This window comes from Rosa rugosa, chromosome 3 (genome assembly GCF_958449725.1).
Source record: "Rosa rugosa chromosome 3, drRosRugo1.1, whole genome shotgun sequence".
In the NCBI taxonomy this organism is placed as follows: Eukaryota; Viridiplantae; Streptophyta; class Magnoliopsida; order Rosales; family Rosaceae; genus Rosa; species Rosa rugosa.
The window spans coordinates 27,148,319-27,173,526 of NC_084822.1; the positions used below are offsets into that span (position 1 = coordinate 27,148,319).

Sequence of the window (25,208 nt, forward strand, 5' to 3'; positions counted from 1 at the left end):
ACTTTTACTTCCTTTAAATTATTTATTTTTAGTTGTTTATTTTTGTCCACTCACTCTAACGTGTTTTAAATTACTTTCTCCTGGGCCCTTCGGTTTCAAATGCCCAGTGTGCAGGTTAGATTAGTCGTTGTCGGGCGTACATGGAGTCGAGGCATAGCCAACAGCATTGCTTCCGCGTACTCATTCTATTTCTGTTTTCTTTGTTACCTAGTGGATTAGTATTGCTCTGATAACCTATGGGATTAATATTGTTTTTGGGTTGAGACTGATATTTGTGAAATTGGAGTTGTGATTTGGGGAGCAGATGGCTCCAGGAGATTAAGGATGAATGATTTAGAAGTGTAAATGTTTTCCTACAGGTTTTGGGTAGCCTACTTTTAGGGGAAGTTCCGCCAAATTTTTGGTAGAATTTCTTCTAAAGTGGGCCCCGCAGGGCCACTTCGGATTTCGGGGTGAAATCCGGGGCGGGTCCTGTCATTGGCGATCGTGGGAACGTATGTGTATCCCAAAGGAACAAGGTGGTCTCTGTTTTAAGCACCTATATGCACACAATCTAGCCATGCTCTCGAAGCAGGGTTGGCGTTTTCTCTCCAACCCTAACTCCCTCGTGGCCCAGATCTTCAAAGCTGTATATTACCCTAATGGAACTTTTCTCACGGCTAATATGGGAGATAGACAGTCATTTTCTTGGAGAAGTATTATGGAAGCCAGACTAGTTCTTCAAACTGGATAATTTTGGAGGATTGGCGATGGAGTTTCTGTTAACATCTGGGATGATGAATGGATCCCTAATGTTGCCTCTCATTCCATATCTAGACCACAGGATACTACTTTTGACCTTGTTGCGGATTTAATTGATACTAGCACTAGGACATGGGATCAGGTGGCTGTTCATGCATGTTTTGACGTAGAGGTTGCCATGCAAGTATTATCAATTCCCCTTAGGAATTTTCTGTCCGACAAGATTGCTTGGAAGTTTGACAAGAAGGGCTATTTCTCAGTCAAGTCTGCTTATTTGGTCGCCCGGGAGACCACCATTGGCAATGTTTTTGCTGCGTCATCAAATGGGGATCCCTATGCTCAGCTTTGGAAGGCCTTGTGGAAGGCCAAAGTTCCCAATAAGGTGGCTATATTTGGCTGGAGGGCTGCTCATAACCTTCTTCCCACTCGAATGGCATTGACAAAGAAGGGGTATACAGGCGAGTTACACTGCGTTGTGTGCTCTCAGGCTACTGAAACTATTGACCATCTGTTTTGTGAGTGTCCCGTTGCTCGCAGTATATGGTATAGTCCTCCCTTTTCTCTCTCTTCTGCCAGTTTGCCATGGAAGGAATGGTTATCGGAGCGAGCCAATTCTTTGACTTCACCTCTCTGTGACAAGATGCTCATTCTTCTATGGAGTCTATGGAACAACAGGAATGCTACTCTATGGAGGAACCAGACCCAATCTAGTTCAGGTCTAGTGGCATCTACTCTTGCATGGTACGAGGAGTACCTTCAGGCTAATCTGACCTTGAGTCCGGTTCGAGGTCGACAGAAGGTCCGACACCAGTGAGATCCTCCTGGGGGGACTATTTTGAAAATGAACGTCGACGGAGCCTTTTTACCCAATGTTCCATACGGGGGTACGGGAGGAGTTCTCCGGGATGCACAAGGGCATTTCCTGGCTACTTTTGCGCATAGGGTGGAATTTGTAAGTTCAGCTCTGCAGTCCGAGCTGGTGGCCCTCAAGCATGGTTTGCAACTTTTACATTCTATGGGTGTCACTAGTGCTGTGGTTGAGAGTGACTGCCAAGTAGCAGTGGGCGCTATTCACAGTGAAGTGGCTGATTTATCCCCACTCCGTGTTCTCGTTGCAGAAGTGAAAGACTTGTTAACTGTCCACGCAGGTATCAGCCTTAGGTTTGTATCTCGGCAGGCCAATACAGTAGCTCATAGGTTAGCTAGTTATGGTTTTGAGTCCAATGTAAACCATGAATGGTTTGTTAATGCTCCAGCCTTCTTACTGGATGCCTTTTGAATCGTATTCATTAATAAAATTCCCTTTTCCTCAAAACACTCCCCAACTGATATACTCATTTGCGTTGCCAGCAATATAGAAGCTTTCATATAAATAACTAGAAGTTCCAAGGAAGCTGTAGTATGTTCACTATACCAAGAAGTCTTGTTGGTGACCATTCTCAAAACCTTGAGCTGGACCAGCTGGTAGTATATGGGCCAACTATTATTTATATTCTAATGCATAAACCAGATTTTATACACACTAGACTACGCAATCAATAACACTTAGAAATACAGCATAACTCTGTGAATCCGTCATTGACTTCTTGCTAGAGTTCCTCAACTGTCCAGAGTTATCTCCTCCATCATCTGTTTCTCGTATCCATCAGAATAACCAAATAATGCAACCATCTTTTCCACCCACTATTTTGGGGGTGGTCTATCACTATCAGCCCATTCATAGTCTCCACCAGGATTGCGGAAACAGTGGATAAAATTGCATGTCCTACCACGGGAACATGTCTGCAAGATGTAACGAGAAAGATTATCCACAGGATAACAGTAAGGCATAACAAATAAGGTAAGATTCTAATGTTCGGACACAAGTCCTGTAATGTCTTATTCAATCTAACAAGCAAGACCAAATTTAACAGCAAAAGAGTAACATGAAAGGGACCAGCTGTACCTGCTTGTACCTCGACTTCACACATTCCCCACATATGGCAACCTTCCATCTCGTCACATTGATGAAGTCACAACTTAGCTGTCAAATACCATAACTGGATCAACAGAACTTCACCAAATAACAGAAAGTCATTCATTTAAATGAGAAAGCAGACAAGACAAATGCAAAATTCTGTTACACAACCTGACAGCGTAGTACTAGAAACATAAATTGATTGAAAATTTGATAATATCAAATATGCAACAAGACGTGAGATATTCATATGTCATCTGTAGGTATTGAAAAAACATCCTGGAAGACCATCATTCGACCCAACCTGGAATATGGTTATGAATAAAACTGCACCGGCCAGCCTGGCCTAATCTTAAAAGTTGGCACATAGCATTGTCCCATGTATTGCAAAGTTGAATATTTTTGAAACAATGAGGGTACTTCAGTGCTTTCAATTTCTTTCTGCAACCATAATTAACTTCAGGTAAACCATACTGTTAACTGTAGAAGTGCAACTTGTGAAAATATTTTAAAACTCAAGGGTGGTTGCAATTAAACCCTTGCAATCCCAATAACTGAGTAAACCCTTATAACATTGACCATAAATTCTCCTAAAGGAGCAAAAGAATATCACTCCAAAACATAGAACAAATGCTACAGCCACCATCTTACAACAAAAGGGGAATACAAATGCCCTTCCATGCTTGCTGGTATGAAGGCATTTCCTTCGTCTTAAACAAGATTGTTACCCAATCCTTCTCTCTAAACAACTGATAACAGATTAACAGCAATCCATTCCCCCAAGCAATAGATATATGTAAACCTGAGGAAAGAAGCTTCCATGCTTGCTGGTATGAAGGCATTTCCTTCGTCTTAAACAAGATTCTTACCCCTCCTCTCTAAACAACTGATAACAGATTAACAGCAATCCATTCCCCCAAGCAATAGATATATGTAAACCTGAGGAAAGAAGCTTCCTAGTGCCTCCAAATTAGAAAAGAAAGCGTTCATAACATTCCAGTTCCTACAGGTTTTTGACATGAAAATGATGCCCCCCTTCCATGGTCTCCTAATATTCAACCTAGATTTCTCCTTGCAGTAAAGCCCAAAGTGCAATACAACTTGAATCTATATTCCTGGAAATGGCAACTTCCACTCTGATTGAACCTAATATTCAACCTAGTATGTGCTATACGAAAGGAAAACAAAGATGCATCTAGCAAATAGCATAGGCATTGGGGCTTCTTTAAAATCTCCATACCAAAAGAGAGCAGCTTTAGGATGCAACTGGAACACAAATTCTGAATTACTGATGAGCAATTGAGAGAAGCATGCACTAAAAACCAAACTGACTGAAACAGCCTGCCTCATTGAAAATAACCACAACCATGTGGGAAGGAGATCGGACGTCATTGATTAAGCTGATAGCCCAGCTGTCATTAGAGACAAGCAAACAGCTAGGTTTTGAAGATATGTTGTAGGCGCTTCTTCATTAAAAGCATCAATAAATCACCTATATACAAAACGCAGACTTTGGTCTCTGTTCATTCATCACAGCCCCATAAGCATTTCTTTTTTATTTTATTTTGTTTTTTTATTTATTTTAGATTTACTCATAAAGTCTTAGACATTTACTCAAAAACCAAAGAAATGTAATACCTGCTTCCCAGCAAAGTAGCGACCATTGATAGATTGATGCGCCACCAAAGCTGACTCCAGTGCACGGTACTGTACGTACACATTTCCCCGCAAGTGGGGTGCACCATTTATGCACACCTGACATAGACATGAACGGGTAAGCGATCTTCTGTAGCTGTGGGATGTCTAAATGACAACTTGTCATCCTAAGATTGAAAATAGGGTGGTGGGGATACAAAGGTGATCTCAAACTTAAAAGAAGCTGTCAGGAACCTTGAAATTTATAATTTCTCCAAACTTCAAGAACTCTGTATGAACATCCTCATAAAATTCTCCATAACAGCGCTCAATTTCTTCATCAGTGTACTGAAAAGAGAGAAGAAATATATTATACTAAATTTTGTCACGATGCACAGAGCCGAGCCATACATCCTCCATCAACACAGACGTCAACAGAATGACTGTTCAATTTTACTTTTTTCTTTTTTGAAAAAAAATTCAACTTTGCAATGTGAAAAGATGCGAGTGAATTTCAAATTCACTTACTAAAGTACATGTCTATTAAACAAAGTAGAAACAAATTCATTCATAGGATCTAAAGAATCACAAGGGACAAAGCTAGAGTTCCCTTCATCCCTTATGGTTCTGGACTGCCAACATATGTCAACTTAAAGATACAATTAACAAGTAAAAAATCTACAGCTAACTCCTGATGCATTATCATGGCAGTAATTAGAACCAATAGGGTATATATTAATACAAAGCTGATAAACCTCCACAACTCCACATTAAAAATGTTTTGTCACATGCACTAAAAAAAAAAAAAAAAAGATTATCAACTCCAGACTTTTGACAAATAATAAAGACCATAACTCTCAGTGAACTTACATAGCTTATCCAAACCAATTCTACAAAATGCACACTTCACTAAACATTCTGTGAACTAAAGTAGCTTCTCCAAACCATGAGATAACTTACGGTTGATCCACACATTTAGACTCAACTATAAAACTATATAAGTTTAGAAATATACGCAAGATAACTGATTCCAGTTCCTTAAATGGTTAAACATAACTTCACCTGACATAAAGTATCAACAAGCTATTTGTAATACCCCAAAAATTCGTTACAAATTTCTTGAAATTCCGAGAATTAATAAAGTATCATTTATTACAATTTTGTGGTTCGAGGTTGGAGCGAAAGTGGTTTGGACGAGTTTTTATCGAAAACTGAACGTTTTAGGGGGGTCAAAGGAGTTGACTTTTTATACTTTTGGAATTTTGGAAAACTTTCTTCATGAAAGTTGTAGAACGCGTCGATACGAGTTCGTAGACATGTGGAAGGCGAGAATCGGAGTTCGTATGAAAACTTTATGGGCTTCGGAAAAACCTTCCAATTTGGTATAAAGCTTCCATTTTTGGAAATTTCCAAAAAAAGAAAATCAGTTTCCAATTTTGGAAACCGGAGTCTCTCTCCCTCTCTTGGCCGGAAATCGCCTCCAACTTCTCCGGGCGATTTCTCCCTCCTCAGGCGAGCTTTTGACGTGAAAAAAAGCCCCGATTAGTTCGCCTCCTCCCAAAGAGTGGACTGGTGGTCTCCTTCCTCCCCAAACGGCCGCTATGCGGCGGAGGAGCTTGAAACCGATTTGAGTTCGATTTTGAGTCAACGCCGATATCTCGAGTTTCCGGCAATCTTTCTTTGTGATTCTTGGCTTGATGAACTCGCCTTGGGTTTCTGAACAAGTCTCCAGAAGGGATCGAAGCGAGTAGGGGACGTTTTCACGCTGATCGGAGCTTTCGCCGGATTCTGGACAAATTTCGGCCACCGTGACTGAGTTTGGTAATTTTCGACCTCTTCTTGATGTTTTCTGATAGCATGCCTTTAGATTTTTTTGTTAAGCATGATAAGATGAAGAGGAGCAGCCCGTCCCCGACACCATTGGCGGTGGTCGGCGGCGGCTCTGCCACTAACTCCGGCGGCCTTTTCCGGCCACCTCCGGGAACCTTAAGGACAGTTTCTGCCCATTTATATGTTCTACATGTTAAGGCGATCATTTCGATATATTATACGTAATTTTTGGATATCGTATGATTAGGTTATGAATTTTTACGTTTTGATCGATTTTGATCGTTCGATTTATGATCTGTGAAGATCGGACCGTCCGATAGACTTGTAGTTTTGATATAATGATCGTAGGACTGTCCCGATGACTTTGTGTGGTCACGGGTGAAGATCCGACCACTGGATCTTCGTATAAGTGCGTTTTTTGAATTGTGCGCTAAGTTTGTGTTGTTTCTTTGGGAAAATAATGTTGGTTTTTATGGAATCATGGTGTGTGTTTCAGTTCCTTGAGTTGAAAGATTTTCCTTGGGATTGGTGTGTGTTGACAGGACCCGCCCCGGATGGGTGAAATCCGAAGAGGCCCTGCGGGGCCCACTTTAGAAGAAATTCTACCAAAAATTTGACAGAACTTCCCCTAAAAATGGACAACCCAAAACCTGTAGAAAAACATCCACACTTCTAAATCATCCATCCTTATTCTCCTGGAGCCACCCTGCTCCCTATATCACAACATCTCACATATCTCATTTCATAAACAATTCTGAATTTAAGAATATTAATCTCATAGGTTATCAGAGCAATCTAATGTACAGGCGAACAAGAGAATAGAAAGCAAGATAAATGACCGATGCTTTTATAATGCGGAAGCTATGACAGCTATGCCTCAACCCCAAGTACGCTCGACCTCAAGCTAAACTGGCCTGCAAACTGGGCATTTAAAACCGAAGGGCCCAGGGGAAAACATTTAAAATCCGTTAAGAGTGAGTGGACGAAAAATAAGTAATTTCGAATGAATAAGTAAAACTTAATGTTTTCCCAAGTTATTCTCTAAAATCTCGCATGCAGTAACAATCTTGAAAAATACTTTTAATCATCATCTTTACTGCAATCTAATCGCGTAGAAATAAAACATCTTAAAATCTCATCCTCAATCCTTATAAAAACATCATTTTCAAGAGGCTTGCTTGATAACTCGAAAGGACTGCTGTCTAGTCATCTCATGCCATCTGGGAGGGACTGCCACCCAGATGACGCATCGGAAGGGACTGCCAACCGGAATAGGAGGCGGTGGTAGAAGGGACTGCCAACTAACCACAGGTAGTAGACGGGACTGCCGACTAACTACCTCATGTCATCTGGAAGGGACTGCCACCCAGATAACGCATCGGAAGGGACTGCCAACCGGAATAGGAGGCGGTGGATAGAAGGGACTGCCAACTAACCATCTCATGCCATTTGGGAGGGACTGCCACCCAAATGACGCATCGGAAGGGACTGCCAACCGGAATATAGTCTGGAAGGGACTGCCAACCAGATTATTACCTAGAAGGGACTGCCAACTAGGTAATATGCGCATGCGCCGTAAATAACCTCCTCAATAAACTGAATAGCCTCCTCAATAAACTGGAAACAGCCTCTTACAATTACCTGCTTTCGGAAATAAACTCGATAATACTTCAATAAATCATTAATAATCCACTGAAAGCATAACTCAGGATTATCCCGCTAACTCATACCTCAATATCTCAATAAATCCTCGAAAGCATAAATCAAATACTCTGTAAATCAATAAATGCTTTCGGAAAGAAAACTCAATCTTACTTCAAGGCTGAAAAGCTCAAAACTCAATAAATCTCGATAATTCAACTATGCTCAAATATTTACTAAATCCTTCGTACTCGTATATCATCGTATCAACTGATATTCGAAATCAATAATTCTCATAATATTTTCTTAATCAGTCACTTCCCGAAAATCATTTCTCAACTCAATAACTCCTGAATAACTATCTCAAAAATCTACTAAAAGCCCTCGGGAAGGAATTTCAATACTAATATCGTAATTCATGAATAAATCCCGATAAATCAACGCTCAATAAACCATAAAACCCAATAATTCAAAACATAATTTAAATCTCAATTGGAAGGAAATAATAATACTGCATGCATAATTAATTTAAAAACAAATGTCCACTCACAGTACTATTTAGGCGATCACGCATACGAGTTCCTTCATCGAGCAATAGTTCGGTATATCGCCCTGTACACAATTATAATTCGTGAATAACTATTCAACAATTAAATACGATTCTCAAAATCAAATCCTCATAAATCATCTCGCCACTTCTTCTCTGATTCAACCCAAATTTTACCACTAATACCATTTCGTTAATTTAAAGGTTCCAAGGCAGAACCGAGAGATATCCGACGGCCGGATTCTCGTAATTCGATAATCGAAACCCTAAACTTCAAAAATTCATAATTAATTCCAAGCTTCTCCAAAATTCACCAAATTTCATATACAAGCTCTACAATATTTGTAGGATTTAACTAGCTAAAAAAAAAACAGAATATAAATCACTGTTCATACACCGCACTATTCACCGTCGCACTATTCATGCAGCTACACTGTTCATGCGGCGGCCAACTCCTCCTCCGGCCACCAGATTTCAACCACAGAATCATCTCAACATTCTAAGCACTTTTCATAACTGTGACCAAGTGAGAAAATACCTTGAAATGCTCCAATTTTGCCGATGAACACAAACCCGGAAATCTCCAAACCCACAAATTTGGAAATCCTTCAAATTCACCTTCCAAACGTGGAAATTCCAACTAGAAGTCTTGAGGGAAGATGATCAGTGACCCGAGGCGCTCCTAATAGAGCCAATTTCACCGCCGAAGATAGCCGGAAACTGGAGAATTTCGCCGGAGAAGCAAACTGCTACAGTAACAATGCTTGCATAAATTCGGGGTTTGCCGGCCAAATCGCCGATACCCACTGGTACCATCGTGTAGAGGAGGAAGAGACGGTCCAAGGACAACTGGAATCACGTCAATCGGACGCCGGACGGTGAAGAAATCGGAAAAAGAAGGAAAGAGGGCGACGCGGGGGAAGAGGGAGAGAAAATCGGGGAGAGAGAAAATGACGAGTTACCACAGTAACTCGTCCTATTTATAGAAAGTTACTATGAACAGTAATTTTACCTTTTCGCTTATAACTTTCGCATACGAACTCCGATTTTTACGTACCACATATGCACGCGCTCAGTTTAACGTCCTCTACAACTTTCATGAAGAACATTTTCTCAAATTTTGACCCGAACAAAAAGCCAACTTTTAGGGCCCCTAAAATGTCGAAACGGAGCCAAAAAAGTAAATGTAAATGTCGTTTACCCATCGAAAGACTCGTAAACTGGTAAATTTAGGTTCGGGACGTCACATGTGTTGCTTCCTTAATTTGAATCGGTGGATTCCCCGTGATTTTGGTGTGAGTTATTTTCCTCGAGTTGAAAGATTTTCCTCGTTATTCACGTGAGTTGGTTGACTTCCTTATTTATATTCCTTTTCATTTCTTTCAATTGATTTTAATGTAATCTCCTGAACTAAACAATATGCAGGGATTACTATCTTTTGAATTGTGTGATTTTAAGTGATCTCCTGAACTAATTTTCTATGCAGGGATTACTGTGATTTTTATTAATTGTTTGAATGTGATCTCCTGAACTAAGTTTCTATGCAGGGATTACTATGATTTTTGATTTCATGCATTTTGGTTAATTCCTGCATTAATTTTCTATGCATGAGTTATGTTTTATTTAGCTTTATTGGGGAGTGCAGTGCTGGGTGAGACTTGTAGAAAGTTGAGAAATATTATCATGTATTGTGGGGATAAATGCATCTTGTTAAGAAGAGAGATGAGTGATTCATATGATTTTGTTGAGATTCAAATGATTGAGTTGTCACGGGCGTGACTTGTATATCCTTTGATTTTAGATATATGCTCATTGTGTTGGTTCTCTGTAGTGAATCAGAACGGTGTTTGTGGTTTTCTTTGTGGATGTTGAAAATTGTTGGGTGTTGACTTGGGTTAAAAGAAATATGATTTAATAAATCAACAATTCATTCTTGTTTACTCATACGAGCTGTCAAAAGCTTACCGGGTTTGGTGTTGTTGCAATCTTGGTACACTATTCAAATTGTGTAGCGGGTAATCCTGCAAGTCAGGAGAACCAGGGAGGTGATCGTGCGGTTTAGAGTATTAGTATTAGATTTACAGCATTTGTTTTTGTGAGGTGAGTTATGCTCATTTGAGCGTTACAAACATATTTGGTGAGAGTGTGCTGTAATAAGTAACTTGAGGATTTGATTTATGTAATATTGAGTGGTGTGAGGTGTGGTTGTTTATGAGAAAAAAATTCAAGTTGTTATTTAAGTGAGTTGTATTAATTCATGTTTCGGAATTCAAAAACTCCGGCGTGACACTATTTACATTCTTCTCAATCTGATCATGGAAAACATAACTGATTATTATACATACATCTAAAGCACAAAGTCCTGTTCATAAGGACTATTCATTTTAGTGAACAGTAAAATGACGCTGTTGACCTTTTTTTTCTTCTGAATTACAGTTACAGTGCCGGAGGGTCAGAAAAGACGGTTCTGCCCTTTGAGATTTTTTTGTTTTCTGTGTATCGATATCATCTTCTTCTCTCTTCTAAGGTCGTCTAATTATTATACTATATATTAAAGTTGGGTTTCCGGTTACTGTTACTAAGCCGTTTTGGCATCGGCTCGAGCCGAGCTGGTTGGTTGAAATTACATTGCCGCAGGTATTGGATTATTATTAGGGCAAGTTCACCGGGCACAGTTTTGCCCGGGCACCACGTCAGTTTTGCAGCTTGGGACACAAGAAACTCACTATTGCAGCTTCCACAGGATCTGGGGCAAAAGCACAGTGGGCGGCCCAGGTCACAAGCTCGGGTAGGAGGGTGACTGAGCCCGTGACCCAGGTTGCCACGCTGGCCCAAAAAGAAGAGGAGAGGGGAGACGCGCCGGCTTGGTGGAGTGGGAGGCAGTCGCTTGTCACGTAGAGCCGACAAGCCCTGCAGGAGCGTGCGAACCAGTTTTTTGGCGTGTAGCGGCATGCGGCTGGAGACGTGGCAGGTTGCCGTTGAAAGTGCATGGGAATTTGAATGCAACGGTCAACATATCTGGACCGTTGCTTATGATAATTGAAGGGATCGAACGGCAAAGAATTATGGACCTATAATTCCTGTTTTGCAGAGGTAAAAAAAAATATCTTTGTAACCGTTAGATTACAACGGTAACAAAAAAAAAATAGAACAAAAATTAGGAAAATTAGATTGATTCCAATGCTTGGTTTTTCACTTATGATTCCAATGCTTGGTTTTTCACTTATGTAATTGTATTGTTAGGAAAATTAGGGAGTTATATATTTTAAATAATTGTATTGTTATGATTCCAATGTTTGGTTTTTCACTTATGTAATATTAGATTGATGAAATGAAAATTTATTTGAATAATACCCTTACAAATGAAAAGCTAAATGAAACCACACAAACATAATTAAAAACATAAAAACTAAAGTAGAAACCACACCAACATAATTAAAAACATAAAAACTAATAGAAAACACACACAAATAGCAGATCTAGATACTCCTATTGCCTTGAAATTCCCAAAAGTATTGAATGAGGTCTTCCTGAAGGTTGGAGTGACTGTGCTCAGATCTAATTTGTTGGTAGCGGTCCATGAATCCGTTCATATGATGAGCATCTCTACCAACAGGATCAAAGTCTCTACCGGTTGGTCCCTCCCATACCTCAGCAATCCTGGGCCTCATCCTCATCATCGGACTCCAACTCATCATCGCTGTCTTCAGGTCGTTCATTTTCGACAATCATGTTGTGTAATATAATACACGTCAACATAATGTATCGAAGGTCCTCTTTATGCCACCCACGAGCAGCTCCTCTAACAATACCAAACCGTGACTGTAATATACCAAAACATCTTTCTACATCCTTCCTATACCCCTCTTGAGCCTTTGCAAACTCGATTTCCTTGGGGCGTGTAGGATTTCGAACAGTTTTCAAGAAAGTCGCCCATCGAGGATAAATACCGTCGGCGAGATAGTACCCTAGATTGTGAGCTCTGTTGTTAACTTGGAATTGGATTAGAGGTGCTCTATACACGTCAACATAATGTATCGAAGGTCCTCTTTATGCCACCCACGAGCAGCTCCTCTAACAATACCAAACCGTGACTGTAATATACCAAAACATCTTTCTACATCCTTCCTATACCCCTCTTGAGCCTTTGCAAACTCGATTTCCTTGGGGCGTGTAGGATTTCGAACAGTTTTCAAGAAAGTCGCCCATCGAGGATAAATACCGTCGGCGAGATAGTACCCTAGATTGTGAGCTCTGTTGTTAACTTGGAATTGGATTAGAGGTGCTCTACCGGCAGTAAGCTCATCAAACAACGAAGACTTTGCCAAGACGTTCAGGTCGTTGCATGCCCCGGGCATTTCAAAGAATGCGTGCCAAATCCAGGTGTCGTAAGATGCGACTGCTTCCAGGATGATAGTGGAGATCTGTTTCCTACCACTATATTCTCCAGCCCAACCTGTCTGACAATTCTTCCATTGCCAATGCATACAGTCGATGCTCTCAATCATTCCTGGAAAACCTCTCATCTCAGCTTTGGCAAGAAGTCGTCTGAGGTCGGCTGTAGTAGGAGCGCGGAGGTATTCTGCTGAGTAAAAATCAACAATTCCTCATGTAAAGTGCTGAAGGGCTGCGACGGAGGTGGATTTCACCATCCGACAATACTCAGCACATTGATCTGCCCCTGCACCGTAAGCAAGCATTCGCAAGGCAGCTGTCATCTTCTGCTCCGGAAGCAGTCCGACTTTGCCGGTAGCATCTGACCTTTGAACAAAGTAACGATCATACTGGCAAAGGTCAGTAGATATACGCTTGAAGAGATTGAGACTCATCCTGTAACGTGTTCGGAACACCGGATCTTTGAACACTGGCCGGTCGACAAAGTAGTCGGCCAACATACCTTTGCCCCTTTCTTCTCTAAGTCGTTCCTCATTTGGTGCACGACCCGGATGAGAACCCCGCCCTCGGTGTTGGTTTCCAGATTCTTCTGCGACTGCAGCGATGACAATGGCGTTGGTGGCCATCATCTCTTCATCATCTTCATCCTGAGACCGTCGAATTTGATCCCACAAATTGTTCATTGCAACGAGGGAAATTTAGGAAATATGTAATGCTAGAGATATGAAAAGGGTGAAGGTTTGTTGCTGGCCAACAGACTCAAATCGATCCTCCTTCACATTATTTCTCCACTTCAAAGCGCATTTGTTCCGAGCAGGCTTATATCGGACAATACTTTGGTGGCAACAGAAGTTGCTCATTTTATGAAGAGGCTCCGTAGGCAGGCGGAATGATTTTTTTCCTTAAAACTTGACATCTCCAAAGCATATGATCGACTTGAATGGATGTATTTAGAGGCCATTTTACTCAAGATGGGTTTCTGCGCAGTTGGGTGGATGTCGTGCTTTCAACAGTTAAATCGGTTAGCTATTCTATCTTGTTCAATGGTTCACCAACCGGCTTTATTTTGCCTTCGAGGGGTATCCGACAAGGCGATCCCCTATCCCCACATTTGTTCATTCTATGCGCAGAGGGACTTTCTGCACTTATTTCCTCACGAGTTCAGAATGGTACAATTAAAGGCCTCACTATGACTCCTACAGCTCCTACTATTCACCACCTCTTATTTGCGGACGATAGCTTATTGTTTGGAGAAGCTTCGAGTCGTGAATGTCTTGCTTTCAAACAGGTACTATCCATTTATGCAAGAGCTTCTGGTCAACATATTAACCTACAGAAATCTAGTGTTGTCTTTAGTGGTAATGTCAGCCAACGAGTCAGAACTTCGTTAGCCTCTATACTTGGAGTGCAATGTGTGAAAGAGCATGGTTTGTATTTAGGCTTGCCTATCCATGTTGGGCAAAACAAGAAAGCTATTTTTGCTTATTTGAAGGAGGATTTTCCAAGAAGCTTATTAGTTGGCGGTCCAAACTGCTTAGCTCAGGAGGAAAAGAACTACTAATTAAAGCTGTAGCCCAGACTCTGCCCAATTATGTGATGAATTGCTATGCTTTACCTATGTTCATGTGTGATGACTTACAATTAACAACTTTGTTGTCAATTTTTCTGGGGGAGTACAGATGACAAAAGAAGAATTCACTGGAGGTCTTGGGAGAGGATGTGTATTCCTAAAGACAAAGGAGGTATGGGGTTTAAACACTTACACTCGCACAACTTAGCCATGCTCTCGAAACAGGGTTGGAGACTTCTTTCAAATCCGGATTCTCTTATGGCCAGAGTATTCAAGGCAGTGTACTACCCATTTGGATCGTTCCTCACAGCTGATATGGGTGATCAGCCTTCTTACTCATGGAGGAGTCTGATGGAGGCACGTCCGGTCTTGCAAGCAGGCTTACTGTGGCGCATTGGCAATGGTCAATCTGTTAGAATTTGGGATGATGATTGGATCCCTCAGGTCTCTCACTACTCTTTACCTCGACCCTCGGACTCAGTTTTTGAGACAGTCTCTGACTTGATTAATCATGATCTCTTGGTATGGGATATCCCTGCGCTACACTCTTGTTTTGAACCTTCAGTGGTGGCACAAGTTTTGTCAATCCCTCTGAGCAGGCGCTTTGACAGAGATAAGCCTGCATGGAAACTATATAAGAAAGGTTACTTCTCGGTCAAGTCAGCGTACAAAATAGCTTGCACCTTCTCTCTCGGTAATATATCTGCCTCAACCTCTACTGGGGATCCTTATGGTCCAATATGGAGAGCTTTGTGGAAAGCTCAGGTTCCTAGCAAAGTCGCCATCTCTGGCTGGAGAGCGGTTAACAATCTACTTCCCACACGGACGGCTCTATCCTTGAAGGGTTACACGGGTACCTTACAGTGTGTTATGTGCTCTACTCATGTGGAAACTCTAGAACATTTATTCTGCCACTGTAGTTTGGCGCGAGAGATCCTTGGTGCACCGCCTTTCTCTATTCCTACATCCTCATTGTGCTGGAAAGATTGGATTTTAGAGCGAGTTATGTTGTTACCTTCTGGGACCTTTGACCAGTTATTAGTTATGCTTTGGAGTATTTGGTGAAATCGTAACGACAAGCTATGGAATGATCATACCCATTCTAGTGCTTCTCTGGTGGTTAAGGCTATGGCTTGGCACGAGGACTACATATGGGCTAACAACCCTCCTGGTGATCCTTCTCATCGTCACCTTAAAACCCGCAAAGTATGGGTTGCTCCAGATGGGGAGTGTTTGAAAATCAATGTCGACAGAGCTTTTCTGGCTTCGGTTCCGTTTGGTGGTATTGGAGGTGTTCTTAGAAACTCCCATGGCCAATTTCTTGCTGGGTTCTCATTCCGAATGGATTTTGTTAGCTCACCACTGCATGCTGAGTTGCTTGCTTTGAAGAAGGGGCTGGAATTACTGCTGGCTATGAATCTTAATCATGCTACGATTGAAAGTGATTGTTTAGTTGCTATGCAGGCAATTAATGCCTCAACCCCAGATTTATCTCCTTTGGGGGCCTTGGTTACAGATATTCAAGGACTACTTGCTGCTAGTAGGGATTTCCAACTCTCACATGTCCCACGTCAAGCCAACAATGTAGCACATAGGTTGGCTAATTATAGTTTTGAGTTCAATGTTCATCTTGAATGGTTCTCTATTGCTCCAGACTTCATCCTAGATGCCATCTTTTACGATTTCAATCATATCTAGCAATAAAATCTTCTCTTTTCCTCAAAAAAAAAAAAATGAAACTAGTAAAGCTAAAATAAAAGAAAGATGCATGAGTAGATGTATACATTAAGTTGGTTTGTACAACGTACCGAATTATTATATGCAACTAGCTACTTCTCCCGCGCGATGCTGCGGGTTTAATTCCCCCCCCCCCCCCCCCCCCTCAAATCATGATCTACATAATATAATACAATTATAATTTTACACGTTACAACAACTGTTATTTTAATGAAGCTCGTAAAGAGAAAGAATGGTATTTTAACCAAGCTTAATTCACTGGCAGACTGAAATGCATCTTCAACTAAAGCGGACTCATCTGCCGATCCATGGACTGTACATACAGAATCCCAGTTAACTTGATCATGCAGAAGATGCAAGAAATGTGTCAACAAAAAAAAAAAAAAGGAATTATACAAACAATCTAGAAGTAGTTCATTACAGTTTGTTTATCTTCTTAGGTATGAACAAACCAAATCCCAAAACCTACCAAAAAATAAAAAAGGATAAAGCTTTACATAATCATATCCTCACTAAAACTATAGACCTTATATTGCAACAAACAGGTTTGGATCTCTTTACTATCGAATAAAAGATCTGTGGATTCATTGATTGTAACATGCTCACTCAGGTTTGGAGGTTAGACTCGAAGTAACTTTCTTTCTACTTTTCTTAAAAACTGTAAGAAGAAAAATAGAGGTCAGAGTAGAAGTCTAGAATTAGAAGCACACTATTCCGAAGCGGAGTACTGTTCATAAGCTATTCTTACCGGTTTGGAAATTAGAAACACTCTGTTCCTAAGGGAGTTACTGTTCATAACTACAGTAACCCATATTCTGTTTTTCTTCTTACTACCATAAATGATAGTAATACAATGAAAATGAACATGTTCTCCTCAAAACAGACATGGCAAAAGTTCACATCCTGAAATCTAACCTGAAAATCTCACAACAATTTTGTCTGGAGGGAAGACTTGTATGATCATTGACATTTTAAGGGAAAAACCAAAGAATGAAAAATGTGGGACAAACCTGTGAAGCAACACAGCTAAGAAACTGGGGTAGATATAAGCTCAACCCTGACCCCCCAAAAACCCTTGCCTCTGCTTTTATATTTCCAGCATAGAGACATACAGTACTCAAACCACAAAGAGCAAAGTTATGAATAGATATATACAGAAAATTGCACCTGTTAAACGCTTGTCAGCATTGAACTTACCTCAAGTTGAGATATCAAGTGTAAACCATCATATTCAATTGTGTGTGAGTGTTTTTTTTTTTTTGAAAGGATGCAATTGTGTTTTAACAATGTTACAAAATTTTGAAAAATTCACAGTTTTCCCCTGTGCTACTAATAAAGAGGAAAGTGTGAAAAGATATACAAATAAAATTGCATCAGTTAATAGCTTGTCAACATTGAACTTACCTAAAGTTCAGAGATCAAGTGTAAAGCATCATCTGCAATAGTGTTTTAACCTTTGGTCTCTTTACTTAGAAAAACTTACCTGGAAATATTATAAACTCCAAATTGAATGTAGTGCAGATGTAAGTACCAGATCCTCAAAGTAGTGCAGATGTATGATAAGATGTTTAAACTGCTCTGAAGGTATCCCAACGATGGCTCGATATTCATAACCTAACTCTGGTAAATCCATTTGTTCAGCGTATGATTCAGCCAATGCCATTTCAGAGAAACCAAACTCCCCAGTTCCTGTGATTTCATTTAGAGAGGAAATTAAACGGAACAGAAAAGTATTGGACTCAGAATGCAGATAGCATGTTTAAATAGGCTTTACAACAAAACAACAGTATCAAAAAGAAAAACAACATGCTGATTACCACATTGACAGTCTCTTATAATGTGAAAGAAGATATACCTCCAATTTGTCCGCTTTAGCCCTATGATTTTCCGGAAGTGTACGGAATGCTTCTATCAAGTGAAAGCACTCGCCGATATTTTCAGGTGAGACAAAGTCCATTGCAACTTTGATGCATGACTGGAAAATGAAAAAGGATCTAATTAAGAAGTGTAACATAACATGTGCAGAAGCATATATGCAAGTTAAATACTTCCATTGCAATAGGTCCACTAAATGAAACTGACTACAAAATGAAGAATGACAAATAGTTGGGTCAATTAAGCATAACCAAATGAAAGAACCAATTAAAACTTCCATAAACTTCCAAAACAACACGAAAGCCATTTAAAGGGTTCTGCAAAGTTTTAGCTTATGCTTGTATTGATAAGCTGCAATCACATTAAAGAAGCATCATTAACTTAATAAAGAAATAACCCTGGGAAATCTTCAAACCCTAGTCTATACCAAAGCAGCCATCATAACCTAAAAAAAGTTCACAAAGCTTGAACATTCAAATCTTGAACATTTCTGACAACATAAGGAAAAAGTGGTCACCAATAGGGAAAGAGAATTACGTTGCTTCTGGAGGATACGCCATCAAATAGGTATGAGCAGGTATCAAAGAGAGTTACCTTGCTTCTGGAGTAGATTGCTAGTGGCTTCTCACTCTAAATAGGACTACAAATAAGAAAGGTGCTGAAAATATCAGAAATATGAAAAAAAGGAAATGCTCAATTCATGGGAATTTTTGCAACACAGCTAGTTTCAAGATTGAATGTTTTGGAACGACCTGGAGGACGTAGCCTTTTCTGATCACTTTCATTCAGACTCCCATCACCATCTGCATTACAATTTTCATTATTTCTAAAAACAGGATAACACAATTGAGTATATAAGAATTCACGAAAGGCAAAACATGCAGGTACTGAATCCATTACGCTCTTCCTCATACCAAAATCCATTACAGCTGGTTTCAACATTATAACGACAAATTAAGTTTGAAGTCTGATTCAACCGAGACTGAACAAAAACAAAAAAACTGCAACAAAACATTACAGCTGCATGAAGGCTCAAAACCGGAAAATCAATCAAAAAACCTGACGACATGAAAAAAAAAACACCGAAAGTGATCGAATTGAAATGGGTCAAAATACCTGAAAACATAACCAAAGAGAGCGTAGCTTAGCGGAAGTCGAAACGGATCGAATTGAAATGGGTCTTCTCTCCCTATTGTTGTTCTTCACCTCTCTGTACTTCTCTGGAGCAAAGACGCAAAGCCTCTGAATATCACCTCTCTCTCTCTCTCGATCGTTCTTGAACTCTCTATGCTCTCTGTTCGTGCAGCAAAGAAACAGAGCCACGCGGAGTCCCACAGGAGACGAACACCTGTCTGAGGTACTCAAGTAAAAAGGCAGAGAATGGAAGGGCAAAAGAGTCACGGCACTGTATTACTGTTCATTGAACAGTACCATTCTCATTTTACTTTTATGTATATATAATGACAAACTGCCCGTTTTTTTTTTTGGAAAATAAAACGTTGGTTGCTAGTGGTTTTTGTAATACGAGTGGTAAGGCAAATACGTGGATTATCCACGGTGGATCGAAAGGAAGACATCCGCTCCCATTCGTTTATGTTTTGTCACTTTAAAAATTTTCATCTCTGAACTTTTACTTTTATTCTTTTGGCATTTAAAAAAAAAAAAAAATCAGAGTGCAGATCTCTCACAAATACAGTTCTGGGTGTCCAAAATAGTCAAAAGGAAGATATCTAAATTACAAGTACAATGGAAATTAAAAAAGAAAAAGAAGCATGCATTTTCTACATGTAGATCTTTAGTAATAAAATAGAGGAGACAAGCACAACGATTCACTATTGTTTACTGTAATGCTAATCGTTTCTTGGAAAAGAAAAGATTAAAAGACATCTAACTATCAAAGTATATGGATTGTTCTATAATTGGTTGAGACTGGAGACCATGAATGTGTCCGATTAAAAAAAATATGACAAGCAAGAAATTAATCAAGCTGGTAACCAGAATTCCTATGGATCCGGGATCCCCATAGCCCGCCACTGTAAACCTAATCACATACAACCAAAAGTCTACCTAAACTTCTCAGCGGGCGGTATTTTCCCACGTCTATAATACAAGTCACTCTCAAGTGCTGCTTGTTCCTAACCGTAGTTCCAAGTTTAAGGTAAGCCACCCGCCACCCAACGATCCAATGTTATAAAAAGAACTCCGACATAATTTGGGAAACAGAAACCCAAAGCGAGCTCGATCACACTCATTTCACCTGAAAATGGGGTGCTTCAAACCTATCGGCTTCTTCTGCTCTGTTTTCTGCTTCGCCGTACTTGTCTGCATTTTGTTGTTGCAGTCTGAGGCTGAAGCTAGTGAGCTCTACTATGATTTTGTTGTAAGTGAGCGCTGTTAATCATGTTCTCAATTCTCACCTAGTTTGAAGTTTTATCCATCTGTACGTCTTACTTTTTCTATTAACATTACATTGCTTTGTTGCAGCTCAAGGAAACCAATTTCACGAAGTTATGCAGCACAAAGAGTGCACTGGTTGTAAACGGAAGTTTTCCGGGGCCGGTGATTACTGCTCGCAAGGGGGATACTGTCTATGTTAATGTGCACAATGAAGGAACATATGGTGTCACCATTCACTGGTAAACTTTGCTTCCCTCTTTTGTCGACCAGACACAAAAACAAGAAGCGAATGGTAGTCAATTATTAAAATTAAAGCAACAGAAACACTGTTGTGGCTAAATGTCGTACATTAGAAGATTAGGCGAGAAGAAAGAAAATGGAGATTCGTGAGAGATGGATATAATACGATTTATTTTGATGTTCGTGGATTTGTTTACAGGCATGGGATAAAGCAACCAAGAAATCCCTGGTTTGATGGACCCGAATATATTACACAATGCCCTATTCAACCTGGAACCAATTTCACGTATACAGTGCTTCTCTCTTCGGAAGAAGGCACATTGTTTTGGCATGCCCATAGCGATTGGACCCGAGCCACCGTTCATGGAGCCTTCGTCATTTTGCCCGCAGAAAATACAACCTATCCATTTCCAGAGCCAGACCACGAAGAAGTTCTCGTTTTTGGTATGTTCTCGATATCTAATGCAAAACCTCTGTTGTGCTTACGTAATTTCGTATCCTCATTGCTTTATATATACTATATAATCAGTATGCCCTACGCTTCAAAAGACACAAAATAAGCATGCCCATATCGATCAACTAATTAAACCTTTTCAAGCCTCAACAGAAAGTCAATCTTCATATGGTAGAATGGGGCTGGGTTGACTACCGTTCCTTATAATTAGTTGGATTTGAATTTGACCAACAAACTGTCTTCATTATTAGATTCAAACAAGAGCTAGCGGTAGCTAGTAACCTAGTATAGATGGAAATGGATTATGAATCCATAAACAGTGGGCGGTATATAGATAAGATCTGAGTTTGCTTAATAATAACATAGATATATATTGGTGTATGTTTTAAATTTGAATTTAAATTCACTGTAATGTATAATAGCAACCGTAAGAAGTAATTGTATCACTAGTTCTCTCTCTCCTAGGTGAAAAACTCTCTGTAGTGTGTTTTTCTCTGAGTTTTGTCTCAGATCTGAGGCTTGATGTCTCCGTTTCATTATCGTTTTCTTTGCCCCAGCCCAATTTCTCTTCAAATGCCCAGATTTACTTCCACTTCTCTCACCCTCATACAGCTCCACCTCTCATGTTCTATCCCATCTTTTTCTCTTTTTTCCACAGTCCCCTCACACTCGTTCTCGACCTGGGTATATATACATAACTCTACACCTGAGAATAGATGTCGAACTGGTACTCCACCGCTGTGAGTGGAAGTCACTGGATCAATGGCGTTGTGTTGCTCGGTGGTCTCCACCACCACAATTCTGTTTCTATGTTATTTGGTACCTCTGTCCTTCTTATGTAGACTGCTTGGGTATGGAGAATGATGGTGGACATATCTCTAGCCTCCGGAAGTGAAGTTTTGGTCGATGCCTCTCTCTGCAGCTTGGTAATAAGCCATGGCGGCTGGTCTCTCTTTGGCATATTTTGTGGCCTCGGTTTTTCGGTTCTTTGGCAGTTTTTTGGTTGTTGTTGGGCTTTTGGGACTCGGTTTGTTTCTCTTTTCTGTCTGGTGTAGGTTAATCAAGCTTTTGTCTATATATTGGGCTTCCAAGCTTAAGACTTTTGCTTCTTTATACACATCAACACTTGTAATTTATGTTTCTTTTAATGAATGAGCTATTTGAGGAAAAAAATAACAATAACAAGTAATTGTATAAATGCAGCATCATGGTATAAAGAAGATGTGGCAATATTGATGGACGAGGCTCTCAAATATGGTGGATTAACAACATTGTCGGATTCTTATGCCATCAATGGCCAGCCAGGAGATTTTTACGAATGTTCCAACGGTACAAAATGCAAAAACATTACTCCATATATATATATATGATGTGTCCTTGCTTACATGCATTGTTTGATCAACAACCTAAACCCCAACTTCGAATAAATTTGTTTTTAAACTGTTTATCAGATAATATGACTGCTGTTTCATGAATAAGTTCAATACATACTACCGATATTAAATTGTTCAAAACTCAACATGTACTTAAAACATTTATTATCATGGCATGGCTAATTTAATTTCCAAATACTGCAGAAACAACATTTCGATTGGCGGTTGATCATGGGAGTACCTATCTTCTCCGTTTAGTGAATTCGGTACAAAACACAGACATGTTCTTCGCCATAGCAGATCATAATCTCACACTTGTGGGCGTGGATGGTAACTACGTCAAACCTGTAGTTACCAACTACCTAATGATAACCCCAGGAGAAACAATGGACATTTTGGTCACAGCAACCCAACCTCCTGGCCATTACTACATGCTTATAAGCCCTTACTTCGATGGACAAGCTGATGACTTCGACAAAAGTGTCACAAGCGCAATATTTCAGTACAACGGCAACTACACTCCTACGTCATCACCCATCTACCCAGACCACATTCCTGGCTTCTATGACATTGACGCTGCACGCAACTTTGACAGACAGTTGAAGAGTTTGGCATCTCCGGAGCACCCTGCAGATGTTCCTCAACATATCACGACCAGGATGTTTATTGCCCTTTCCATTAGCATGCTTCGTTGTCCCAACGACACATGTGATGGACCTGATGGAAATCGGCTTGCATCTGCAATGAACAACATCAGCTTTGCCAACCCTTCCATTGATGTGCTGCAAGCATACTACAGGTACATATATATTATCATAGTTCTATTAATTCACGTTTTAGTTATAGCATGAATTAGTTAGTATATCCTGAATTATATATATCACGTTTTAGTCCTATGTTGGGTTTATATGATAGTTTGATGGAGAAGGGAGCTTATTTATGGAAAAGTTTACTCACATGTATAAATGTTACATATACTGAAAGATATAAATATTAATATTGTGAGGCGATCAATCCACAAAACTAATCGAGTCACAATATATCTTAGATATGTATAGGAAAATATCCATCGAGTATCAAAGAAAAAAAAAAAACCTAACTTTTTATTCTATCAATTGTGTGTGTCAATACAGGAACATAAGTGGATATTTCGCAGCAGATTTCCCAGACAAGCCGCCTTCTCTATTCAACTTCACCTCAGATGATTTGATGACTGACAATGTTACGTTAAGTGACCAAGGAACCAGGGTGAAGATATTGAATTACAACGAGACCGTGGAAATAGTATTCCAAGGGACAAATGTCATGAACTCAGGAGAGAATCATCCCGTGCATTTGCATGGATTCAAGTTTTATGTGGTTGGAGCTGGTGTTGGGAATTTCGACAATGTCACTGATCCTTTAACTTACAATTTGATTGATCCACCAGAACTCAACACCTTCCCAGTTCCTAAGGATGGATGGGCCACCATCAGATTCGTAGCCGACAACCCAGGTAATATATATTTACATCAGTGATCATCAATTGCTCAGTTCTTAACCATCTCTTGCACTAATTGCCTCATCAATTAAAATTGACAATTTTGTCATGCAGGGGTATGGTTCATGCACTGCCATTACGATCGGCATATGAGTTGGGGCATGGATACCGCTTTCATAGTGCGGAATGGTGACACAGAGGAGACGAGTGTTCGCCCTCCACCTGATTACATGCCCTCTTGTGGCGAAAATTCCATATACGTTGGTGCTGAGCAGTCAATGTTTCAGTTGGAGGAGTAGCTACTAGCTATAGGGACAAAATCAAACTTACAGGAATATTTGAAGTTTGTACTTGCTTTGATTCATGTAGCAGGGCATTAATTAGTTAGATATACATGCATTATAACTTGTTAAAATTTTGTGAGCTGGGTGCTTACCCTTGACTCCTTGAGGACACTATACCGCTATGTAGTATTTCAGTTTTTCCTTCTTAATAATTTGTAATAATGGTACAATATATATGTTCCTTTGTACGACCCGATGCTCCAAACTAGTGTATCAAATTATATATATATATATATATATATATATATATATATATATATAGCGGCATAGATAAATCAAGTGAAATGATGGGAAAAAAAGAAGATTATTAGTTAAACTGTGATTTTTTGCTCTGCTAGGGATTTTTACCCTAGCCACCAAATTGATCAACCAGGTTCCATCTTTTTGAGATGGCGGAGGAGATGTCAAACAGGCATGACATCATCGCTGGCTTTCTTAGATGGTTTATTAGTCATTTTGGGTTTGCTTGGATGTAGTGATGCGCTTCAATATCCTTTTTTCTATCTGATGCATGGGTCCGTCTGTTGGCCATTATGTTACACTCCATTTACTTGTTGATGTAGGACCAGAATGAGCCCAGTTTAGTTGGAAAACCATCAAAGCAAAGAAGCGGCGTAGAATCAAGAACAGTAGTTGGAAAATAGATAACTCATGCGCAATGAGGTTATTAGCCGCTGAAATATTCAAGAAAATTTGGTTTTGGATCTTTCGGGTTTCTCGTGTAAAAAGTCAGGTATTAATTGTGAATCAGATTGAGATCAACTTTTGGCCAGAATGTCCGTTTCAGACGCATGATACATTTCCAGAATGGGAATGACGAGATCTTCAAGACTCACTTTAGTGAGCCCCTATCAGATTTAGGCTAAAATATATCGTTTTAATTATCCGATTCGGGATTTAATATTTTTTAGGATTCTTTTTATTTTAGGTTTTTAGTTTCCTTTTAAATTTGGATTCTTTATGATTTCTTGTCAGATTATGATCTAGCCTAT

At 39.9% G+C, this 25,208-nt stretch overlaps 3 protein-coding genes, 1 long non-coding RNA gene and 2 other non-coding genes across 7 annotated transcripts; 1 reads left to right on the forward strand and 5 right to left on the reverse strand.

Annotated features, from left to right (window-relative positions):
- Positions 1-2,040: 2,040 nt before the first annotated feature.
- On the reverse strand, positions 2,041-9,361 carry LOC133735664 (zinc finger CCCH domain-containing protein 5-like). 2 transcript variants are annotated; one of them, XM_062163060.1, is made up of 6 exons: positions 8,890-9,361; positions 8,355-8,416; positions 4,589-4,681; positions 4,337-4,453; positions 2,687-2,764; positions 2,041-2,523 (listed from the first exon to the last, which is right to left on the reverse strand). In XM_062163060.1, the coding sequence occupies exons 2-6, from the start codon at positions 8,376-8,378 to the stop codon at positions 2,425-2,427; spliced, it is 411 nt and encodes a 136-aa protein (XP_062019044.1). In that variant the 5' UTR covers positions 8,379-8,416; positions 8,890-9,361; the 3' UTR covers positions 2,041-2,424. The 2 variants fall into 2 exon arrangements, 1 of the variants encoding a protein (XP_062019044.1); XR_009859205.1 differs by lacking the exons at positions 2,041-2,523; positions 2,687-2,764; positions 4,337-4,453; positions 4,589-4,681 and adding an exon at positions 4,691-7,084 and having other exon boundaries at positions 8,890-9,309.
- A 2,641-nt stretch (positions 9,362-12,002) lies between these two features.
- On the reverse strand, positions 12,003-13,429 carry LOC133737496 (uncharacterized). Its single transcript, XM_062165036.1, has 3 exons — positions 13,039-13,429; positions 12,441-12,933; positions 12,003-12,333 (listed from the first exon to the last, which is right to left on the reverse strand). The coding sequence occupies exons 1-3, from the start codon at positions 13,427-13,429 to the stop codon at positions 12,003-12,005; spliced, it is 1,215 nt and encodes a 404-aa protein (XP_062021020.1).
- Positions 13,430-17,215: 3,786 nt separating this feature from the next.
- On the reverse strand, positions 17,216-17,277 carry LOC133741577 (small nucleolar RNA snoR101). Its single transcript, XR_009862021.1, has one exon. It is a non-coding gene; the product is annotated as a small nucleolar RNA snoR101 (small nucleolar RNA).
- Positions 17,278-17,422: 145 nt separating this feature from the next.
- On the reverse strand, positions 17,423-17,484 carry LOC133741576 (small nucleolar RNA snoR101). Its single transcript, XR_009862020.1, has one exon. It is a non-coding gene; the product is annotated as a small nucleolar RNA snoR101 (small nucleolar RNA).
- Positions 17,485-17,603: 119 nt separating this feature from the next.
- LOC133740447 (uncharacterized) lies at positions 17,604-19,324 on the reverse strand. The gene is made up of 5 exons (XR_009861224.1): positions 19,045-19,324; positions 18,681-18,731; positions 18,466-18,568; positions 17,909-18,028; positions 17,604-17,742 (listed from the first exon to the last, which is right to left on the reverse strand). It is a non-coding gene; the product is annotated as an uncharacterized LOC133740447 (long non-coding RNA).
- Positions 19,325-20,120: 796 nt separating this feature from the next.
- LOC133739807 (laccase-14-like) lies at positions 20,121-24,407 on the forward strand. Its single transcript, XM_062167613.1, has 7 exons — positions 20,121-20,308; positions 20,413-20,564; positions 20,765-21,009; positions 22,223-22,348; positions 22,597-23,191; positions 23,526-23,887; positions 23,987-24,407. Exons 1-7 carry the CDS (start codon positions 20,192-20,194, stop codon positions 24,169-24,171), a joined length of 1,782 nt encoding a protein of 593 aa, XP_062023597.1. The 5' UTR covers positions 20,121-20,191; the 3' UTR covers positions 24,172-24,407.
- The last annotated feature ends 801 nt before the right edge of the window (positions 24,408-25,208 follow it).